The sequence below is a fragment of the Phocoena phocoena genome, chromosome 2 (genome assembly GCF_963924675.1).
Source record: "Phocoena phocoena chromosome 2, mPhoPho1.1, whole genome shotgun sequence".
Lineage (NCBI taxonomy): Eukaryota > Metazoa > Chordata > Mammalia > Artiodactyla > Phocoenidae > Phocoena > Phocoena phocoena.
This window is the reverse complement of record NC_089220.1, coordinates 157,415,966-157,437,683: the sequence shown is the minus strand read 5'-3', so window position 1 is coordinate 157,437,683 and position 21,718 is coordinate 157,415,966. Positions and strand designations below refer to the sequence as shown.

At 37.7% G+C, this 21,718-nt stretch overlaps 1 protein-coding gene across 1 annotated transcript in view; it reads left to right on the top strand.

Annotated features, from left to right (window-relative positions):
- The first annotated feature begins 432 nt into the window (after positions 1 to 432).
- The window catches only part of USP6NL (USP6 N-terminal like), a 104,476-nt gene continuing 83,190 nt past the window's right edge, over positions 433 to 21,718 (top strand). The window contains exon 1 of the mRNA XM_065872250.1: positions 433 to 505. Within this exon, the coding sequence (XP_065728322.1) occupies positions 433 to 505 (73 nt within the window). The remainder of the gene's footprint in view (positions 506 to 21,718) is intronic.

Here is a 21,718-nt window from a genome sequence, read left to right as displayed (position 1 = left end):
CACAGCATCTGCAACCCACTATATGAGAATTTATAGCGTAGCACTTTATTTTTCCTGTCGTGACTTTGTCAGAAAATGTTTTCGCTGTGCTTAGTGCTTTAACAGATGATTACTCGTGTTTTGTTTTGCTTTGTTTATAACTTGTTAATGCTCTGCAAAGTCATACATTTTGGACTTTGAGGATGGTGGTTTTCACATGTGCAAAAATCACTTTGAATCCATCATTTCAAGAAGATGCAGCCCATCCTTTTGTTGTTTCTTATTAACTGCTTCAGAGCCTTCAGGGAGAGCTAAGCAGAGCATGTACTTCTCTGGAGTTGAACCGTGCTTGTGCCTGAGCTTCCTGAAAGCAGAGATGCAGTGAGCTCGCGGTGATGAAACCTGTTGGATTCCTGGAGGAAGCAGCTGGAGCCTTTGGCTTGTTAACTAGCAATGATTCACGTCTTGCAGATTGTAAAGGAGCTGGTGACACCATCCAGGCAAAAAGCAGCCAGAGTGAAGGAAGGTAGGAACAGCATCAGGATGAACAATCAGAGCACTTTAAGGCACTTAGAGGTTTTTACGAGTATCGACCTAAAGAGCAGCTATAAAAAAGGAGTTTGAGTTATCCTGTGTGCTTTTGCTCTTCTGATATATTACGGTATCAGAGGAGGATCAGGTAATGACATAATTGTGAACATGCCTCATTATTACTGTTTTTAAACCACAAATTAGAAGCATTTCATTTTATTACAAGGTACGAAGAGTGAGGAGAGGTTATGACATATCTGCTGCGGCAGTACTTTTCATGCTGTAAGGATCCTCTCGCATTATTTATTTTGGCGGTAGAAGAATAATCTGTATAATCCTATTCTCTTTTAACTTTAAAATATACATTTTCATGGCAGAAATCAGAAGAGAACAAGCTAGGATTCTGCCTATAGCAGAGCAAAAGAATTAGATGGTTCTTATTTATGTGCGTAAGTGATAAATAATAGTAATAAATATGAATTTAGTCAAAGAAGGTAGACTCTATTGCCTTCTTCAGTGAATAATTGCTTTTATCTGTCCATGATATATGCTTAATCAGCACTGTTTATATTTAAAATAGTCCTATATTTGTAGCCTGTGACAGTTTGGGATATGCTGGAATACATTTTCAAAATCTTTTTAATTGCATGCCTGACTTACAGATCTTAAAACGAACTAATGCAGATACATCTTTGAAGAAATACTTGTATATTTTCTTTTTAAGCATTTGAAATAGTAAATCTCCAAAATAACAGGAATTAATTTAAGAAATGTAGGCCATCAGCTAAGTTTATAATACTGACAATTTCACTAATTTAATCTAGGGTTTAAAATCAGTCAGTTGATAAATTTATATACCAGCCTTTTCATATGAAAGATATAGCATTCTGTCTTTATATGATTAACGTAAGCATACCTCAGATGATATAAAATATAGAGTACTTTGGATTTTTTAAAAAACTTGATATGGTCTGTGTTTAAGGTGAAGCTTATGAGATTCCTCAAGTCCTATGTAAAATGATTTAGGGTAATGGTATTAGATAATATTGTAACATGTATACGGAATATTACAGCTGAAAGAAACCTTAGAAATCTTGTCTGTTCTGATTTTATGGAAGAACATGGTATTTAAATGGACAAAAATGCATCTCACAAAGCAAAGAAACTATTGTCATTTACCTTTGAAAATGTGTTAGTCTTATTTAGGATATTTTACAATTATTTACCTCCTGTTTTCTCCTTCACTTTCTTCTGAAGCAAAAGATTGTTTCTATCTCTGAATAGCAGGATTCTAACAATTAGGCATTTTTTAAAAAGCTTTTTGCTTTTACTATTTCAAGAGAATATAAATCAGTTAATTTAATCCCAATCTGTTTGAAAATGTCAGATTCATACAGTTTGACCTTTACAGACAGTCAGAATTTTTTTTTTTATTGGAATGTTTCTTCTAGTTTATATGTTTTCAGTCATAATCATAGTTACTTGGAATATACCTGGGGAAAGAATAATAATATTCTTCTTGCCTTTCATAATGCTTGCACACACACACGTAAATAATGTAATCATATTGACAGGAAATGCCATATGAATATAGGAAAAATAGTACTAAAAGATACTAACTAACGTAGTAGAATGGTTTTTGCTCTTAGATTTTTTTCCCCTATATTTCAGGCAGAATTTTCCATGACCAGGGAAAACAGAGGCAGCTTATGCACAGACATTTTTCTTAGAAGCTTGTTTTTCTCAAACCCATTCTCATGGTGTTTTTAATCATTTAGCAAACATATTTACTATTAGTTTTGTCTTCTTGCAAAATAATGTTATATTTTACCAATTTTTAACATTGATAAACTGCTTGGGAAAGGTAAAGTCCTATAGACAAGTATAAAACAATGGCCCATAGGAAGAGAGTTTTTAACTCAATTATTTAAAATATAGTATGAATTTGGATGGCTGCAGAGAGAGCAACATTTCAAAGTATTGTATTCACATTAGTATTAGTAAATAGTATGGAAAAATTGATTTGTGAGGGGAAGTATCAAAATTGAGGATGAAATAATTACGATAAATGGTTTGAGAAGTTTTCATCAGTTTTCCTTGGTATGAGATAGTAAACAAACTTAATATATTTTAAGTAAGATCCAAGGGTATGACTAAGAATTATTTTGGAGAAAGAGAGAAATTATGGAATACTCATGAATATTTTCTCCAAAATTTTCAAAATATTTGCCAAATCATTGCTTTCTCACTTAGTAGAAACATTAATCAAGTATCCCAACCTTCCAGAACTTAGTGAAATACAGTGCTAAGAGTTCATGCTAATGCTCTTTAAAGAACTTAGAATTTTGCAGCAGTTAGCACTATAAGAAAGGGAGAGAACTAGTAACACTATTTGAAGGATAATTTTTGTGGATCCACACTCTATTCTGCTGATGTTGTGGTAACTGCTGGAAGTGATTGATGTTTGTGAGTAGTTGAAGTGGATAGGAAGAGATATTTTGTAGTACAGCCTTGGAAGACTAGGCAAAGGATAACTGGTCTTTGGAAAAGTTATGGGATGGAGGGTCAAATATGCATGTATATGTATTCATTCATTTGTTCATTCATCATTCTCATTTGTTCACCTTTATCAGGTGTCCACTATTTGGAAGACACTTTGCTAATCACTGGGGATACAAAATAAAATATGATCTCTGCCCATACCTGGGATATAGTAGATCCCAGCTATTTACTGAGTGAAGGAATGAATGGAAGAATATACATTTGTTAATACAGTCTAGTCTAAGAGGTGTTTGTATAGTCAGGGCAGTATAGTGAGTTGTTTGTTTTGCCATGAGGTCATCATGTGCAGAGTTAAAGCAACTTAGTCTTGTGGACTAGGGAAAGGAATGGGATAAGTGATTCTGTGCTAAATGGAAAAATAAACTGTAACAGTTTTCGTCTTGAATGACCTGGTTAGCCTGCATCTCCAGGGCCAAGTTTGACTAGATTGGGAAGGAACCACCTCACTGAGTAGACCAGAGGTAAAACCCTACCATCTATTCAGATGTACATAAGGCACAAATGTAATCATCATAACTTTGTATTAGTAAGAAGCCTGGTTTTCTCCTTTAAAGGCCTCGTGTTTATTTGGACAAAAATGTTTTGAAAATACGACATGTTTTCTATCTGGCTAAGTAGAAGTATGCTAAATATAAATTAATCATTTCTTAATGATTCAGGTTCTTTATTGAAACAATTTTTTTGTAGGTTACAAAACCTGATGACCATGTTTATCAAAATTATTTTAAAAATAAGAGTAGATTTAGAATGAAGCCCTGAAAGTCTGTCCTGTTAGTAAAACATATGAGCTTTGGCATCTGTCCTAATCTTTTCATTCCCACTTTCATGCCTTAGCACCTCTCCTCTAGATTATTAAAATAGCCTCCTCATTTATTTTATTTGATAAACATGCATTGAACACTTACTGCATCTTAGGTGAAAGGGTACAGAGATGTATCCTCAAGGAACTCATATGGGGGTGGTAAGAGACAAAAGTCAATGATTACAATAGTATGAGAGGTGTTGTAGTAGACGAGGTGTCGTGGGAACCCAAAGGGGGAACTGGCCCTGATTTGGTAATTAGGAGAGTGAAGGGATTAAACTCTTTGGTGAAGTGACAGATGCCCTCATTTGAGCTAAGTATCAAAGGGTGCATAAAAGCTAGGGGGAAAAGAAGAGAGTGTATAAGCATCTCAAGCAAAATAAATAGTGGAGGAGAGCTCAGGTGCCAAACATGTGAAGAAGTTTGGAAATATTCTTAAGGTGATAGTGGGAGAAGATGAGAAGACTGGTCAGTGGTATGTGGTCATTTAACTCTCTATTCCATCCTTCCATTGCTGTCTGAGATCATTTTGTGAAATAATTTGCCATAAAACCTGGAATTGGGACTTCGCCTATATTTCTAGCTGTGATGATCACTAACTAGATCTCCCCATGCACCCTCTTTGCCAGCGACACCAGAATGCTTGCTGTTTCCCAGATGTGCTGCTCCATCAGGACGGCAAGTCCTTCCCTTCCTTCTCCAGTGACTATAGTCCTTACAGATCAGCCTCCAAGGCTCAAATGCCACCCCCACCAAAAAACATTCCCTGATCTTTTTCTCCTCTTGCCCTTTTAGGTCAGAATTAATCATTCCTTTCTTTTTATTCTCTTAGTATTTTGCTTTTGCCTCTATTACTACACGTTTAAAATTCTACTGTACCTTATGATTATATTTATTAAATTAACCAGTAAATGTTAATTGAAATAATGTTTTGGCTTACTGAACATTTTTGTTTCCATTCTATTTTTTAGCTGTGTTTTAGATAGTTGAGATTGTCATAAACTGATCGTTAGATAAGTGAAATAGTATAGCTGATAACCTAACAATGGACAGAGAAATGTGTGATTCCCCTTTAAGATATTTTGTAATGGTTTGATAGAAAATGGCATTCAGCTTATGTTTAAACTATACCCATATTTTGCTTCATGTTGACTGTTTAAGCTTGAGAAACTGAAGTTGTAGCATCTAGTGTCCTTTATTTAGTTGTTTGACTTACTGCTAGACTTCTTGGTTTATTACTCACGGTCAAAGCAATCCTCAGTAGTATGGTATCCAATGTGGTTAAAAAAAAAAGTGTCTTTTAAATGTACCTCAAACACCATTACAGTGTACTTTGTTCGGTGCTGGGGTTGGGCAGTCTTAATGAGGAGTAGCCTATATCCCAAGTTAAAACAGACATGTGGCCATTACAATAATATGGTGGGCAGGACATTGATGATTTGGGAGCCAGAAAACCTGTGATCTGGTCATACCACCGTGCGACTTTGGGCAGGTCAGTGAGTGTCTTTGTGTCACAGGGTTTTCCATCTATTATATGATGAGTTGTTCCCTAAGACTTCATATAGCCCTGACATTCATATTCTACTGGTTTTCTTAAAGCCATTTTTGTTTTTCCGTGGTAGCCTGTTAGATTAAAGTATCAAATTCATAAAGCCTGCCTGCCTACGTCTACTCTTTCTGAACAAACACATACACAGAGTAAATTGGGTTGTGTAATTGGCTTAATTATGAAGAGCTTTTAGAGATTTCCCACAATTTACTGCTCTGTGAGTAACTGCAGCACGGGGAGCCTGATTGAGAACATGGATACCCAGTCAGGCTAATTGGGTCTCAGCCCTGGATTTGCTACTCACTTACTTATTAGCTGTGTGACCTTTGGCAAGTTGCTTAACCTCCCTGTGCAACAGATTCTTTATCTGAAAAGTAGGGATAATAATAGTATGTACTTCACAGGAGTGTTGTGAGGATTGAGATAAGGCATAGAAAGGACCTGCACAGTGGCTGGCACCTAGCAAGGGCTAAATGTAAGCTGCTGTTAATATTTTTGTTGGTTTTGTTATCTTTATTATTGTTATTATTGTTGATGCTGCAGTCCTGATCACTTAGATGGCTGATAGCTTGTTTGTAGGTGTTTATGTCTGAGACAGTGTACAGGGTTCTGTGGACAATGGTCAGATTCAATATACTGATGTTTATTAATATTTATTGTAGTGTTGGTTCATTTGTGCTTGGAAAACTTTAAGCAGTGAATTTATTCTTTAAATTTAGCTCTGTAATATTGGACGTCAAAGTTGTATGTGTCTTGTGGGCAAAGTTAATTGAGAAAAGTTTTATCAAAACTTTATTTTAGGGAAATATACTTGTATGTACAGATCTTAATAACCTTGTTTTAAATATTATTTTAAAGAAAAATGGGTCCATTTTATTTAGCTCATAGACCCAGTGTATCTTTGTCTTAACTTTGGTGAAGAATTTAAAAAGTAAAGAGTGAATTTTTGCAATCACTTGTTGCTTGAAACTAAATTATTGGAAAGGTTTTCTTTGAATTGTTTAAACTTCAAAAATTGAATGCAGTGGACTCCCTGACTAGCATTCCTCTCTTGCTTGTCAGTAATGCAGTGCTCTGCTGTAATGAAGCGCAGAGTCTGAACTCCATCCAATGTGCTACGCTAGCCACTAATATGTGGTTCTTTAAACTTAAATAATTAAAATTAAGTAAAATAAGACATTCGGTACCTCAGTCACGCTAGCCGCATCCTAAGTGCTCAACAGCCACATCACAGACAGTTCTGTTAGACAGCGCTGGAGAGATTGTAGAGCCAGGCTGCTGGGATCATTTCCTCAATAGTCATGTGACCTTGGGCAAGTCAGTTCATTTTCCTGTGCCTCAGTCTCCTCATATGTAGGCTTGGACAAAAGTTCTCCTGTGGTTGTTAATGTGGATTAAGAGAGTCAACATTTGTAAAGTGCTTGGAACAGCACCAGGCACGTAGTATGTGTTTGTCAAATAAACAAATGTTCATCGTGTTCAGATTTATTACGTTTCATAACTTATTAATGTGTAGTGATTATCTTTTTGTCTTTTATGTATGTTTTATTGCCCTTTTGAGAAAAAATTTATATATACCAACCTGCTTGGATAAGTTTTTGTATTTGAGTTTTTATATTTAGCCGCAATTTAGAGTAATGTCTCTGTCATGCACTCTGGCTTAAACATTCATTGGGAGTGCTCACTGCTTTCAGGGTGAAGCACGGTTTCCTTTGTCAGGCATTTTGGGAATTCCAGCCTGCCCTTCCCAACTCATTTTCACTGCCATCCAATTCTAGCCCTTTGTTCCATTTTTCAGTTAATCACTGCCTTTGTTGTTAAAAATATTTAATGGTGGTGGTTTCATCTCTTCAAATGGTATATAAGCTCTCCCAGAACGTGTAGCAGTATTATCCGTGCATTTAGTAAACGCTCAGGGTTTGTTCAGGTTGAGTAAAAGAATCTTCTGTTTTTGAAATGCAATCAGTATTTCTTTTAATATCAAAACACAGTTATTCAAGTCATCTCTGAAGTGAAGGGAATTCAAAACCCATTCCACCATCTGTGATGTCAGCATCAGAAATGTGCTCCATCTCTTAAGACTCTGCTACTGGGCTGTACTTGTCTCAGTGGGGAGGGGTCTGGACAGTGGTTCTCACCATGGTAGTCACTACCCTGCAGCATGGTGGTGCCGTGTAAAGCACCATTTGGTGAGGAATTTGGTGATTTTCTGGATGACGCTTTCTAAAAGGATGCTGATTTTATCTTGGTTTACTCATTTCTTTAGGTTATCTCCCATATTCTTTGGTCTGCTGTTTGTTGCTTCTTTCTGTGTTTTTCCTGATTATACGCAAATGCTTATCACATGAATGTAACAATGGGAAAAAAAGTCACTCAAGAGGAAAAAAAGTACCATGTATTATAAAAAGCAAAACTTAGTTTTTATGTTTCTATAATAATGACATTTAGGTACAATTAGGTATTTTTTCACTTTAAACAGGTTATTTTCTCCATATGAGGAAAAAAGTGTAAAAACTCTAAACCTCTTACCATAGAAATGGTGTGTGCTTGTGGTCTAAGGTCATACAGAATTCCCATTTGTTACTACAGGTTGCTTAATATATAACATCAGTGGCAAATCCATATGGCTGCATTTTGGATTGCATTTATGTTGTGCAAGTTGCCTTGTATTATGTTGATGGAGAAAAGAGTGGATATTACAAAACCAGTAATGTGAATAAAATTCATACATAAATGGTCTTGCATTATAACTGGAGATACTCAGACATCTTTGAGACTTTGATTTATTATCCTGTGTTGTGGTCTTGGGTTTTTTGGAGGTGGCCTGGGGGATAGTTGGGAACTGTAGGACAGAGGCCCCAGGTTCTACTTGGGAATGATTTAGAGTCTCCCTCTGCATATATCACTACTTGTTACCCTATAACATGGTACTTCTGGTTACTTTTCAAAGTGCTGTGGCTTCATTACACTGTGAGCTTCTTGAGGACAAGGACCACAGTTCATTTATCATTTTGGAGAAAAGTGAATTCTGAAGAATGCAGTGGTTTGTGAGCTTGTCTGGTATTTGTTTCTCTGTAGCTTACCATCAAAGTGATGAATACACCTATGGGTAATAGGTAATTGGTATACTTAATCAGTTACCTAATTATTGAGAGGACTCAATTCTCACTTTATATTATTTTATTACTGAAACAGACTGCCCGGTAGATTTTTTAAAAAATAAATTTATGTGTTTATTATTTTTGGCTGTGTTGGGTCCTCATTGCTGCGCGCAGGCTTTCTTTAGTTGCAGCCAGCGGGGACCACTCTTCGTTGCAGTGCGCGGGCTTCTCACTGCGGTGGCTTCTCTTGTTGCAGAGCACGGGCTCCAGGCATGCGGGCTTCAGCAGTTGTGGCACATGGGCTTAGTTGCTCCGTGGCTTGTGAGATCTTCCCGTACCAGGGCTTGAACCCATGTCTCCTGTGTTGGCAGGCGGATTCCCAACCACTGCGCCACCAGGGAAGCCCCCAGTAAATATTATAAACATTCTCTAGAGAACAATTAGGTTTACAGTGACTTACTATGCTTAGAATGCTACTTGGAATTAACTGTTTGTACCACTGTCTTGATATAATTTAAATGTAATTTAGAAGTGCTGCAATATCTTCATTGAGATAACTTGTTACCCTTTAAAAATTGGCTGCGTAAGTATTGTTTCTCTCCCATTTGGCAGACACCAGATGCAGTGATTAATAAAGGTCATTATGTTGCTTAGTTATGGAGAGCTTTTAATGACTGTTACCTGAACATCTGCTGTTTTCATCACTGCAGTTACCCAGAAAACATCTGATACAATATAGAAGCTGTACTTTGAAAATATGACTTAGGCTAATCTAATAAATTACTACTTTAGAACATTTAAATATTCCTTTACATTTTAAATAATTGTGAGAAAGCCCTTATCTTTCTGTAAAGTGAGCAATAAAAAGTATCAAGGACAGACTTTCGGAATGGTTGTACTGGATAGTCCTGGAGTCCCATGGGCTAAATTCTCAGCATCTAGGAGTTGTCTGTGTACAGAATTGGGTGGGAGAAGCGGTGACTTTCTCATGCATTCTGACTGTCATGTGAAACCTTGACTGAAAATGAGGGGCTTGGAGTGGAACTGAAAGGAAGGAAAAAGGTTACCCAGACTCTGCTGGGAGAACATTGAAAAGTGAGAAAGGGTTTATTGATTATGGGGTTTTCAAAAATAGGACCAAATACTTTTAAAGTTTTGAAACAATTACAGTGCTTGCTTCAGCAGCATGTATACTAAAATTGAAATAACTACAGATTCCCAGGAAGCTGCAAAACATAGTACTGAGAGGTCCCGTGTACCTTTCACCCAGTTTCCTCCAATGGTAAAATGTTACAGAATGATAGTCGAATATCAAAACCAAAATACTGACATTGATGCAACCCACAGACTTTATTCCGGTTTCACCAATTTTATATGCACTTGTGTGTGTGTGTGTGTGTGTGTGTCTGTGGTGTATAGTTTATGCAGTTTTACCACATATATAGGATCCTTGTAACCACCATCACCATTAAGGTACAGAATTGTTCTGTCACTTACAAAGCTACCCCTTTATAGTCAGTCCTACTCCCTTAACCTTCCCTGCCCTTCTCTAACCTCTTGCAACCACTAATTTGTTTCTTGTCTCTATAATTTGGTCATTTTGAGAATATTATATAAATGTAATAATATATTATGTTACTTTTGGGGATTGGCTCCCCACCACCTCCCAGTATCCATGCAAACTGTTTCATATCAGTCATTTGTTTCTTTTTATTGCTGAGTAGTATCCCATAGTATGGATGTACCAGAGTTTGTTTAACCATTTACCCATTGAAGGATATTTGGATTTTTTCAAGATTTTGACCAACACAAATAAAGCTGCTATGGGCATTCATATACAGTTTTTTTTGTGTGGACATAAGTTTTCATTTCTCTGAGGTAAATATCCAGAATATGATTGGTAGATTGAATGATAACTAGATGTCTAGTTTTTCAGGAAACTACCAAAAGACCAATACTTTTATTTCTCCAAACCTTACTTACTAATGCCTAATAAAACTGAGACACTGAGAAATTAGTTCCCATATGGTTGTGTTCTATAAAATTCTGTGTCTACAGATCAAGAGACAACCAAATGGACATTTAGTAGATATAACAGACAAGTTACGGAAGAAGAAGTACAAATGGCTATTAACATATGAAAGGATTTTGAATGTCACTGATAATCAGACAACTATTGTTAGAATTATGTTTAGATGCAAGTAATTTAAAAGCAGGCAGAATGGCTGGGACAGTCCAGGGTGGCTAGTATGGCAGGTACAGTGGGCAAGAAATGCCTTGAGCAACCCAAATCTTTTCATTTTTCTCCTCAGTCACACACAATCTTTGTCCTCATATTGGCAAGATAACTGCTGCTTCTCCATATTTGGGTGCAAGAGCCAGGCCAGAAGAAAAAGGAAAGGGGGAAATCCAGAATGAGTGTCACCTGCAGAAGGGAAGCAAAAACTTTTCCTTAAACCGTCAGCTAGAATTATGTCACGTGCTACCAGCAGCTGCAAAGGGGCCTGGGAAGCAAGTAGTTTTTTACTTGAAACATTCTTGCTGAAAAGATATGGGGTTCTCTTAGTAAGGAAGATGTGGAAATATTGCATAGGCAACTAGCAAAGTTTGTTGGAGAGTGCAGACATGAAGTGTCATGTGTGCCTAAGACCCTGCAATTAAAAAATATGAATAATGCCCTGTGTTATGTAAAAGGTACTAACACATTGTTTGTAAGAGAACAAATTGGTATACTTTTTTTGATGGGCAATGTGATATTCTTTATCAAAATTAAAGGTTGTGTTTTATCTGGCCCATCAGTACAAATCTATGACTCTATTCTGTAGAAATGCTGTCCCTGCATATGTACAGAAAGATCTTCGCTGTAGCGTTGTTTACATAATATCAAACCACTAGAAATTATCTGTCTGTCAGTGGGAGAAAGGCTCATACATCATGGCATATCCATACAGTGGAGTACAGTACAGGCAGCCAGTAAAAATAATAAGCTCGATTTATGTAAATAGACCTGGAAAACAGCCATGAAATATAAAACTGCAGGACATTATGCATAATATGGTTCTACTGCCCACCCTCCAGTACATATGTATGTGTTTTTGTATGTGTTCTTGTGTATGTGTGTGGTATGATTGTATCTGTTTTGGCCCTATGCAGAAGAGAAAGACTTTATTGAAAAACACTGAAAACAGTTAACAGTGGGAAGTGGGTTTGGGGAGGGAGAATGTAGGAGGAGATTTCACTTTTCTTTATATACATCTGTATTGCTTGAATAGTTTACAAGCCTGTAATAACTGTTCAATTAGGAAATGAAGTATTGTATAATGTGATTTTTTTTGGATGCTTGAAGCACATACTTTTATATTTTAACCATTCTGGATGAAACTGCATAACATCTTGTTTTGCCATTTTATGCATATAGTATGCTAAATATTTTTTCTTAGTCACTCAAGGCCTGATGAGATAGTCAGGGCTGCTTAAATATACTCAAAATAGATTTAGATTCAATGAGTTTTAATGCTTCCTTATAAATGTTTAAACTTTGACTTCTTAGGCAGGCCGTACTTTTTGTGTATTATCAGTGTATCTGCCTCTAACAGTTCTTCGTATTTCTAATTTCTGCTGTAATCTTCTTTGACTTGGGAATGAAGCAACCAGCAACCTGGTTTAATTGTGTCTAAAAATAGTTCTGAATAAAAACAAGGTAAATTCGTTCTGAATGAAGGTTTTGAGAGACTTTGTGGGTAAAGTACATGAACTTTAGCTTACTGCTATTTGAACATCTTTTTTTTACTGTTTAGAGCTCTTTTCTTCTTTTTTGTTTACCTTTGTTTTCAGCTGTGTTTTAGTTGTTTGAGATGGCTTGATACATGAAGTTTGCCAAACCTAGGGATGTTTAAAAAGCAGATAACCTGTCAGTGTCGCTCTTTTAGAGAAACTTATTACAGCAGTAAGGAAAGGAGATAGGGTGTTTTAGGACAGGGTTATATAGGAAAAAAGCCCCTGAGCATCTGCATTTTCTTTCTGTTCCTTACTGGTAAGATGATTCTTGTCTTTGTTGACAAGTTAATAATTAACCCCATGTAACATAGTGTGCAGTGCATACACATCAGGCTGGGGTTTGAATCCTGGCTCTGTCATGTACTTAGCTAAGTGACCTTCCTGATCCTCAGTTTTCTTACATTTAAAGGCTTATTTTGCTTAATATTAGTACATATTTTATATAAATGCCTAGTTGACACATTCATAGATTAAGTGGAGAAAATTTGTGTAATGTATCTGGCCCAGAGTATTCAAATAGTGTCTTATTATGGAGGATAATGTGAAATTTGAGATTTGTATAATGTATTACACTTTTTTATAACAAAACATTTTATTTTTTCCTTTTATTTTTATAGAATTATTATCCTTAGTGCGGAAAACTTGAACAACACAGAACACACAAGGGGAAAAATTTTTTTAAAAATCCTCTATAATTTCCTTACTCAGGAAAGGTCTCTATTAATATTTTATAGGTCTGTCATTCAGTCTTTTTGCCATGTTCAAATACTACTTGCTTTATATCAATAGACTCAGTGTTAAATCCTTCAAACAACCTTACAGGCGTGGTGATGTCTCAGTCTTCCCTTACTGGAAATGAGGCTGAGAGAGGTTAAGATCGAATTGCTGGTCAGTGGTGGAGCTGGTGTTCATGATCGGGAGTGAGAAGGGGCTCCCCTCCCCACCCAGTTGGAAGCAGTCATCTCTCCTCATAATCAGTTTGCAATAATCTGTGATTATAAGATGTTTGATTAAGATTGCAAAGTAGATTTGGGCTTAATGCATGGTATTTCCGTGTATTATTGTAGTATAATGTTACTTAGGTGATATGCATGTTTGTAGCTCCATAAACATTAAACTCTAATACTTGAGGTCAAAATGAGACTTTGTATTTCTCCAGCGTGATCCTAACTCTTCTAAGCTGTAGAAAATCTGACTGTGGTGCTTGGAATACACTATGTGTTCACTTTGGATGTTGGATTCCTGAGTGGTGTGGAAAATGATCTTAACGTTGCTGTTTTATTGTACTCAGAAAAGGACTAAATCAGCCATATCCTTATTTTTATGATATTTTTGAAATTGTAATTTCCATGATCATGTGTCTTTAAGATAAGAAGTTATTTGGGTCAGTAAATGTTGCCTTTAATTTAAACATCCTGGAGCTTCCCTGATGGCGCAATGGTTAAGAATCCGCCTGCTAATGCAGGGGACATGGGTTCGAGCCCTGGTCCGGGAAGATCCCACATGCCGTGGAGCAACTAAGCCTATGCGCCACAACTACTGAGCCTACACTCTGGAGCCCGCGAGCTACAGCTACTGAGCCCACGCGCTGCAACTACTGAAGCCCGTGTGCCTAGAACCTGCGCTTCGCAACAAGAGAAGCCACCGCAATGAGAAGCCCGCGCACTGCAACAAAGAGTAGCCCCTGCTCACCGCAAGTAGAGAAAGCCCATGTGCAGCAACGAAGACCCAACATGGCCCCCCAAAAATATTAATTAAAAAAAATCCTAAAGCATTTACAGATTTATTTATAATCTTTAGAAACTCCCTGAAAAACTAGTTTGTATATTGTACTATATATACTGCCTATACAGTACCTGTAGGTACACACACACATAAATCTATTTCTTCGGGGGACTTTATCCTTTGTTACACTGTCATACTTGGACCTTTAGCTTAGGGGATTTGGCAGCCTGTTATTTCAGATATTTTGAAAATTGTACTGTCATGATTATAAGTATGTAATGAAGCTTGACTTCATGTTTTTTTGTATTGCTTTTTCATGATTTTTTTCAGAAGTAGGTTAAAAAAAATGTTAGTAGTTGACCTGAATATATCATCTAGACAGTTACAAAACATGTACCAATATTAAGCAAAATATTGTTTGAATTTAGACATTGTTAAAAAAGAATTTGAATTTAGACATTGTTTGAATTTAGACATTGTTAAAAAAGAATTCCAGAAGAAATTCACTGTATTTGCTCTATATTTGTAGCTGAGGGGGGTAGATCTTTTTGAGTTCTTTAGGTATTTATATATGACTTCAGTATGCTGTAACTTTCAACTTGTTTAGGATTAAGTGGCTATAGTTTATATAAAGTTAATGAGGTGAATTAGATGTGATAATCTTAGAGGTGTGGAGTTGTTAAAGAGCTGGGTGTGTTTGGGGAAGAAATACAGTGTGCCTTGATTATGGAGTCCGTGGATGGGCAGTGGTTTAAGGAGATGTGTTTGGAATTCCACAATCACAGATGAGGACCAGACTGTCAAGGGTTGTTTTAGATACATTGGGATTTATCCTGTAGCTATCCAGTGTAGACATCCGGAAAGCATCAGGATAGGAGTTTAGCATCTAGGTGGTACCGGGTAGAGCGACATAGACAGAGGATTCATCATTTTGGGAAAGGATGTGATCACTCATGGGAGAACTTGATGACAGAGGGAGTGAAGACAAGGGAGAGAGGCCCAAGGGAACCCTGTTGGTAAAGGAGACCCTGAGATGGTGGTGTTCCTCTGTACAGGGGCTCTAGTGCTTATCCCTGTAGAAGAGGAATTTAGGCAGGGGCGGGGGGTGGGTGAGGGGGTGGCAGGGGAAGAGGGGAAGAAGAGTCCAGGGCTTCAGAGTGTTTTTGGTGGCTGATCTGACCTCTTCCCAATAGGCTCTAGCCAGCTTTACACCCACTTTGCTTATACCCGTGCAGCTGGATGTGGCTGGAGAATACACCACCTCTGAATAGTTGTACTTTAAATTCCTGATCATGAACTTTAGGTGGGCTTTTAATGCTGCCTGGCAGTCATACGATATTATTCCTACTTCATTCATATCGGTGACTCTCTCAGTTCCCCTGCCTTTCTCAAACCTTCAGCATCTGTTTACCATATCAATTCTCAACTGGTTATCATCTCCTTTTTTAACTGAGAAACTTGAAGCATATTGCTTCCACGGACTAACAGACTCACTGTCAGTTCCTCCATCACATCAGCTGAACGCATGGCCTCTGCCTGTTCCTGCCACACGTGAGCTATCTGCTCCCATGTAAAGCTAGCCCCCTCCTTGTGCACTAAGCTCTCTCTCCTCATACGCTCATAAACATTGCTCACTCAGCTCTCCGTTCTTTCTCTTGTCCTCAGTTTTCTTCCTCTAATGCATCATTCCCATCGTTATACCATGTGCTGTTATTTCTCTCATCAGATGAAACAATACTTCATTTGACTCTGCTCCTCTTGTCGGCAGCTGTTCCATTTCTCTCTTCCCTTTTGCAGTAAATCTCCTACAAGGAGTTGTCTGTACTCACTGTCTTCAATTTCTCCTCTTCCACTTTTCTTTTAAATTCACTGTAGTCAGACTTTCAGCCCCATGACTTCAATTTAACATTGGCAGAAAGTCAATTTAAAATTTGCTTTTAAAATCATAAGTTTTATTTGAAGCGGAGTGTTATTCACAGCACTTTAATTTCCTTTGCTAAGTATAATATATTTAGAGAAATGTGTAGATTTACCATCCATCCATAGTTGCTATGGTTATATCATAAAGAGGTATTAAAAATGGTAACAAATTTTAATTGCTGTTGTATCATATTGGGTATCATACTTGCTGGCTTTGTACTATTGGGCTCCATATGTCTTTTTGGGTGACTGTTCCTTAATCTTTCCTACTACTAAGAAGTTGTCTAGTTTGGACCAAGCAGATGGTTTCAAGTTTCTCTCTAATATGTTGAATGAAGTTGTGAATGAGTAACTGAGCTGAGTGAGCATGAAGACGGTTAGCATGCAGGAAGTTTAGTGTAGCAGGACAGTAAACTGTTCAGCAAAGTTAATGTGATGTCTAATTAATGATATCCATAATTGATAATGAGTTATATGCTGTAGCTTTAGTTGTCTGTTAAAAGTTCTTCTGAGGACATGGAGTTGCACTAGAATTCTTTTAAAATTCTCTAGTTATGATCCCCCAAGGCCGCCTTCTTTCATGCAAGGATTATAAAAATTCTAGGCCTTCAGGGCTTCCCTGGTGGCGCAGTGGTTGAGAGTCTGCCTGCCGATGCAGGGGACATGGGTTCGTGCCCCGGTCCGGGAAGATCCCACATGCCGCAGAGCGGCTGGGCCCGTGAGCCGTGGCCGCTGAGCCTGCGCGTCCGGAGCCTGTGCTCCGCAACGGGAGAGGCCACAACAGTGAGGGGCCCGCGTACCGCAAAAAAAAAAAAAAAAAAAATTCTAGGTCTTCAGTTGGTTATACCTATGAAACTGAGAGCCAGATTAGTTTGCTCAAAAATATTGAATATGATCAATTTGTTGTTGTTTTTCAGTCTTTTATATAATTGTAACATATATAATAAGAGACATTCACCTGAGTGAGTAGTCTTGTGGACAGGCTATCGGTTATATCTGGCATAGTTGCCCAAATGCCATCACTTTATTTCCTGCACAAGGAAACATGGAAATCCAAGTTAGCCAGAGGAATGTTACTACAGGGAGAGATTTGAATTCAGGTGTTGTTATGCTTGGCAAGTTACTTATGACATACCTACCAAATGATCCCAATAGACCATACTTGGGAATTACTGGACATTGTCTTGTAACAGCATATTCTTTCTATTCAACAAATATAATTCCACGAACAAAATATGGTTGTAGACTAATGTGGTAGCGGGGGAAATGAAAAAAGCAAGGAATGATTGAAAAACAATATTCAGAAATTAGTGAGAAATTACATGTAGAGTGGTGAAAGAAAAAGAAATGTGAAAAATGACTCTAAGCTTTTGAACTTAGGGTCTGGCATGGTGATGCTATTGGTGGAAATAGGTAAATTAGGAAGCGTTTCTTGAAAGAAAAAACATGTTTCATTACTTTAAAGTTAAGAATATGTTTAATCGGCCTGCTTCCTCTTGGTGTGAATGAATTCTCTGCATAATGTGAATTGTATTACACCAACATAAAAGAATTTCTTTATCGTATTCCCACCCTAAAGGATATTACCGAACTTTACCAAACCTATGGTTGCTATTGTATCCTCATATATTCCATTTTATACTCCCTGCCTGCCCCTCTCCATAGATGGTATTTCAGGAACTAGTCTTAAAACCATGTACAATTCTAATGTAGGTGGCAAAACTCTAACCCCATTGAAAACAGGAATTCAACATAAAGTAGCATTATTTCCTTATTTTGACAGAGATTATAATTAGCATTTTAGGACTTACGGTAGTATCTGTTCACAGTTCTGAGGTATACACTTAAGAATGACTCACTATCCTGACTCACTTGTTCAAGTTCACTGTCATTCAGAAGCCCTTTTATTCTGCTGTTCTTTTTCTGGCTTTTATTTTTTTCCTGAATGAATAGAATTATTGTAGTAAGTCTCACATTGCTGAATATAACCTTTGTTTTTCCTTAATTGGTGTGTATATGCCTCGCCTCTAGGCATATTCAAGCCTTTTGCTTACGATGGCTGGCATTTTGTTGTTTAGCCTCGGCAGGAAGTACAGTAGGGTGAGAGTCGGTAGTGTGTAAGAGCCGTGAGACAGGGGCTTCCCTGGTGGCGCAGTGGTTGAGAGTCCGCCTGCCGATGCAGGGGACGCGGGTTCGTGCCCCGGTCCGGGAAGATCCCGCATGCCGCGGAGCGGCTGGTCCCCTGAGCCACAGCCACTGAGCCTGTGCGTCTGGAGCCTGTGCTCCGCAACGGGAGAGGCCACAACAGTGAGAGGCCCGCGTACCGCAAAAAAAAAAAAAAGAGCCGTGAGACAGCCAGCTCTGTGGTTAATAGGGTGAATGTGTAAATACGGTATCATTTACTTCAGTGAAAATACGCACCTATTGTTTGGGAATGTACTATAAATTTAGTTGTACCCAATTAAAGCCTGTTCCAGGAAGTACCATCAGGTCTCATAAATATTTCTGCTCAACAATTGAGCTGGCCCATTTATTTCAAAGAATATTTGATCAAACAAAATTCCAGGGAAGTAAATAGTCCTTGAGTTTGTGATAGGAGCTGACCAGTAGCTTAAGACTAGATGAATAGACCTAAACAATCCATTATAGAACTACTTACAGATGTTAACATACAGTTAGATGCCCAAGATTTGGAGACTGAGAGGCCTGGGTGTGATTTGTGGCACCACCACCTTATGGCTGTGTAATGGCCAGTGTCACCCTCGCTAAGTCTGTAGTGGTTCCTATGTCACTAGGGTTTTGATTAGGATTAAATTAGGAAGTTCTCGTTCGTTCATTTAGTCATCCAGTAAGTTTAGTGAGCATCAGTTTGGTGTCAGGCACTGTATCACCACTGGTTTACAGTGGAAAATAAAATGACATGGACTGACCTCTGGGTCCAGTGGACAAGACAAAGCAAACAAACAAACAGATAATTTACAGTTGCGGTATTTCTGTCAGGAAGATATCAAGGCACCGTAAGAGGACCACTGAAGGGGCAGCTCCTAGGTTGACAAGGGAAGAGTGGCAGGAGTCAGCCAGTCAGCATAGAGGGGAGAGCTCCGGCTGGAGAGAATAGAATAGTCCATGGTCCAGATGCAAAAAACAGAGGTGGGGTGGTGGCGGTGTTACTAGGAACTGAAAGAAGGCCTGAGTGGGTTGGAGTATTGCTTGCAAATGGTGAAGAGTGGGATAGATAGCTGTGGCTGATCTGTGTGGTGCCTGGCCCAGCGGGCAGGATTAGTGTCAGCTGCTATCATTGTTCTTATTATAATGATCCTTTCCTTTATGTAGAGGTTACTTTATGGGCTGTCAGTTAAAGCCTTGAAGGAAGCTAATAACTTCCCAAGTAGATGCCATGAAGTCAGTGCATTAAACTCGTGTATGCTGTTTAGAGAGGGCTCGGGCCCTCACTCAGAGCTTGTTGGTGATTATTTTTCATACTCTTCACATAAATTTAGTTACTTGAGTTTTATAACAGCCTAGAAGTAACAAATTGGGGCATGAATTCAGAGGTTCTCCAAAAGACAGAAAGCAGTTACAGTGTAATAAAAATAAAATTTAAAGTGATTAGTGATGGTTAAAAATGTGAGATGATGAAATCTTTTTTTCAGATTTATTGAGGTATTGTTTCCATACAGTGTAATGAATCCACTTGCAGCATAGCTCGATGAATTTTCATAATTATATATAGTCACACAGCCAACCATATCCTGCTATAGAAAAGTTCCATCAAGAATCCTAAGAATTCTTATTTTCTTGTGTTTCTCTGCCTTGGCCACCAGCCTCAAGCAGCCACTAATCTGCTTTCTGTCACTATAGTTTTGTGTTTTCTAGAATTTCATGTAAATGGAGTTGTCCACTATGAAGTCTTTTGGTTTGACTTCCTTTTGTTCATGTTATTGCATGTATTAGTAATGTGTTCCTTTGTATCATTTTGTCGACTGAAAAAAAATTGCACAACCTAAAAGTGGAGAACTATGTTTTATTCAGTGGACATACTGAGGACTTCAGCCTGGAAGACAGGCTCTCAGGTCGCTCTGAGGGACTCTTCCGAAGAGGTAAGTGAGGAGCCAGGATATGTAGGAGTTTTGAAGCAAACCAGATAGTTGGACATCAAAAGCTTTCAGCTAATTAAAGAAAAAACGAGCACCTCAGTTAATGAATTTAGCCAGTCTGGGCTTCTTGAAGCCATGCTGATATGCACCTTAACTAGCTAGGGCCAGCGTCGTGGTTTTCTCCATCCTGAATTCCCTCAGGGTGCACAGTTGGGGGCTGCTGCAGTGGCTGATGGCTTGATGGCCGCAACATCCTTCATTTACTGATAAATCAGGATATTCTTTGCCGACAGTTTAGTAGTATTCCAAAGTAGAGATTAACCACAATTGGTTTATCCATTCACCAACTATGGACCTTTGGGTTGTTTCTCATCATTGGCTATTATGAATAACACTTGTATGAACATTCACATAAAAGTTTTTATGACTGTATGCTTTCGTTTTGGGTAAATACCTTTTGGGTAAGTAAGTAGGAATTGGATTACTGGGTCATATGGTAAAGTTAATGTTTAACTTTTAGAAGCTGCCTCTACTCTTTCGTAATGGGGCTGTACCATTCTGTATTCTCACAGCCCTGTGTGAGGGTTCTAGGACACCCTCTGCGAGCTTGGTATTGTTTTAGCTTTAGCTGTGGTGGATCTCAGTGTGATTTTAATTTGCATTTCTCTGATAACTAGTGATGTTGAGCATCTTTTTATATGCTTATTGGCCCTTCGAATATCTTCTTTGTTAAGATATCTGCTTGGTATTTTAAGTGTCTGTTAAATCTTTTGCCCATTTAAAAAACGTGCTGTTTATCTTCTTATTTAGTTGTAAGAATTCTTTTTATATTCTGGGCACAAGCTCTTTGGCAGATATTTTACAAGTATTTTCGCTATCTGTGGCTTGCATTTCGTTTTCTTAACTATATTTTTTGAAGTTGAGATTTTAGCTTTGATGCTCTATTTTAATTTTAATAAGATCTATTTTATAAATATTTCTTTTATAGTTTGTGCTTATTTTAGTTAAAAGAAATCTTTGTCTAACCCAGAGTCACAAAGATTTTCTCCTGTGTTTTCTTCTAGAAGTCCCATAGTTTTTGCTGTATGTATAGATCTGTGGTTTATTTCAAGTTAATTTTTGTGTACTGTTCAAGGTAAGGGCCAACGTTTATTAATTTCTCCCCATATAGATACCTAGTTATTCCAGCACCATTTATTGAAAAGACTGTCTTTTCCCCATTGAATCATTTAGACTATGAGACTTTGCTATCATTTGTAACCATCTTCTTTCACCAAGAATTTAAGCTTGACAGCAGTGCTTATTCAAATATAAATAAATCCATCTTGTATTCTTACTGGTAAGTATATATTTTAGGATGTTATAAGAACAATGAAGGGAACTGCTTTTCAGGGCTAATTCAAACTAATGAGGGGGTGTTTGTTGGTAATGTAGAAGTGATGGTAACTTTTTAGAATCTGTCAAGTTCTAAGGAAGAAAGTTCAGTAACCAGTTATGATATATGATTATCTTTAGGAAAGTGATTTAGAAAAATATTAGTGTGAAGGTGGGCTTGCTTATATTCACAGACTCTAAAAGGAGACCTGAATCAATAAAAGAAAAATCTACAATGGCTACTGATTTTAATGAGAAAGAAAAGATGAAGGAATTTACACAAAATGCAGTAGCTGCTTAA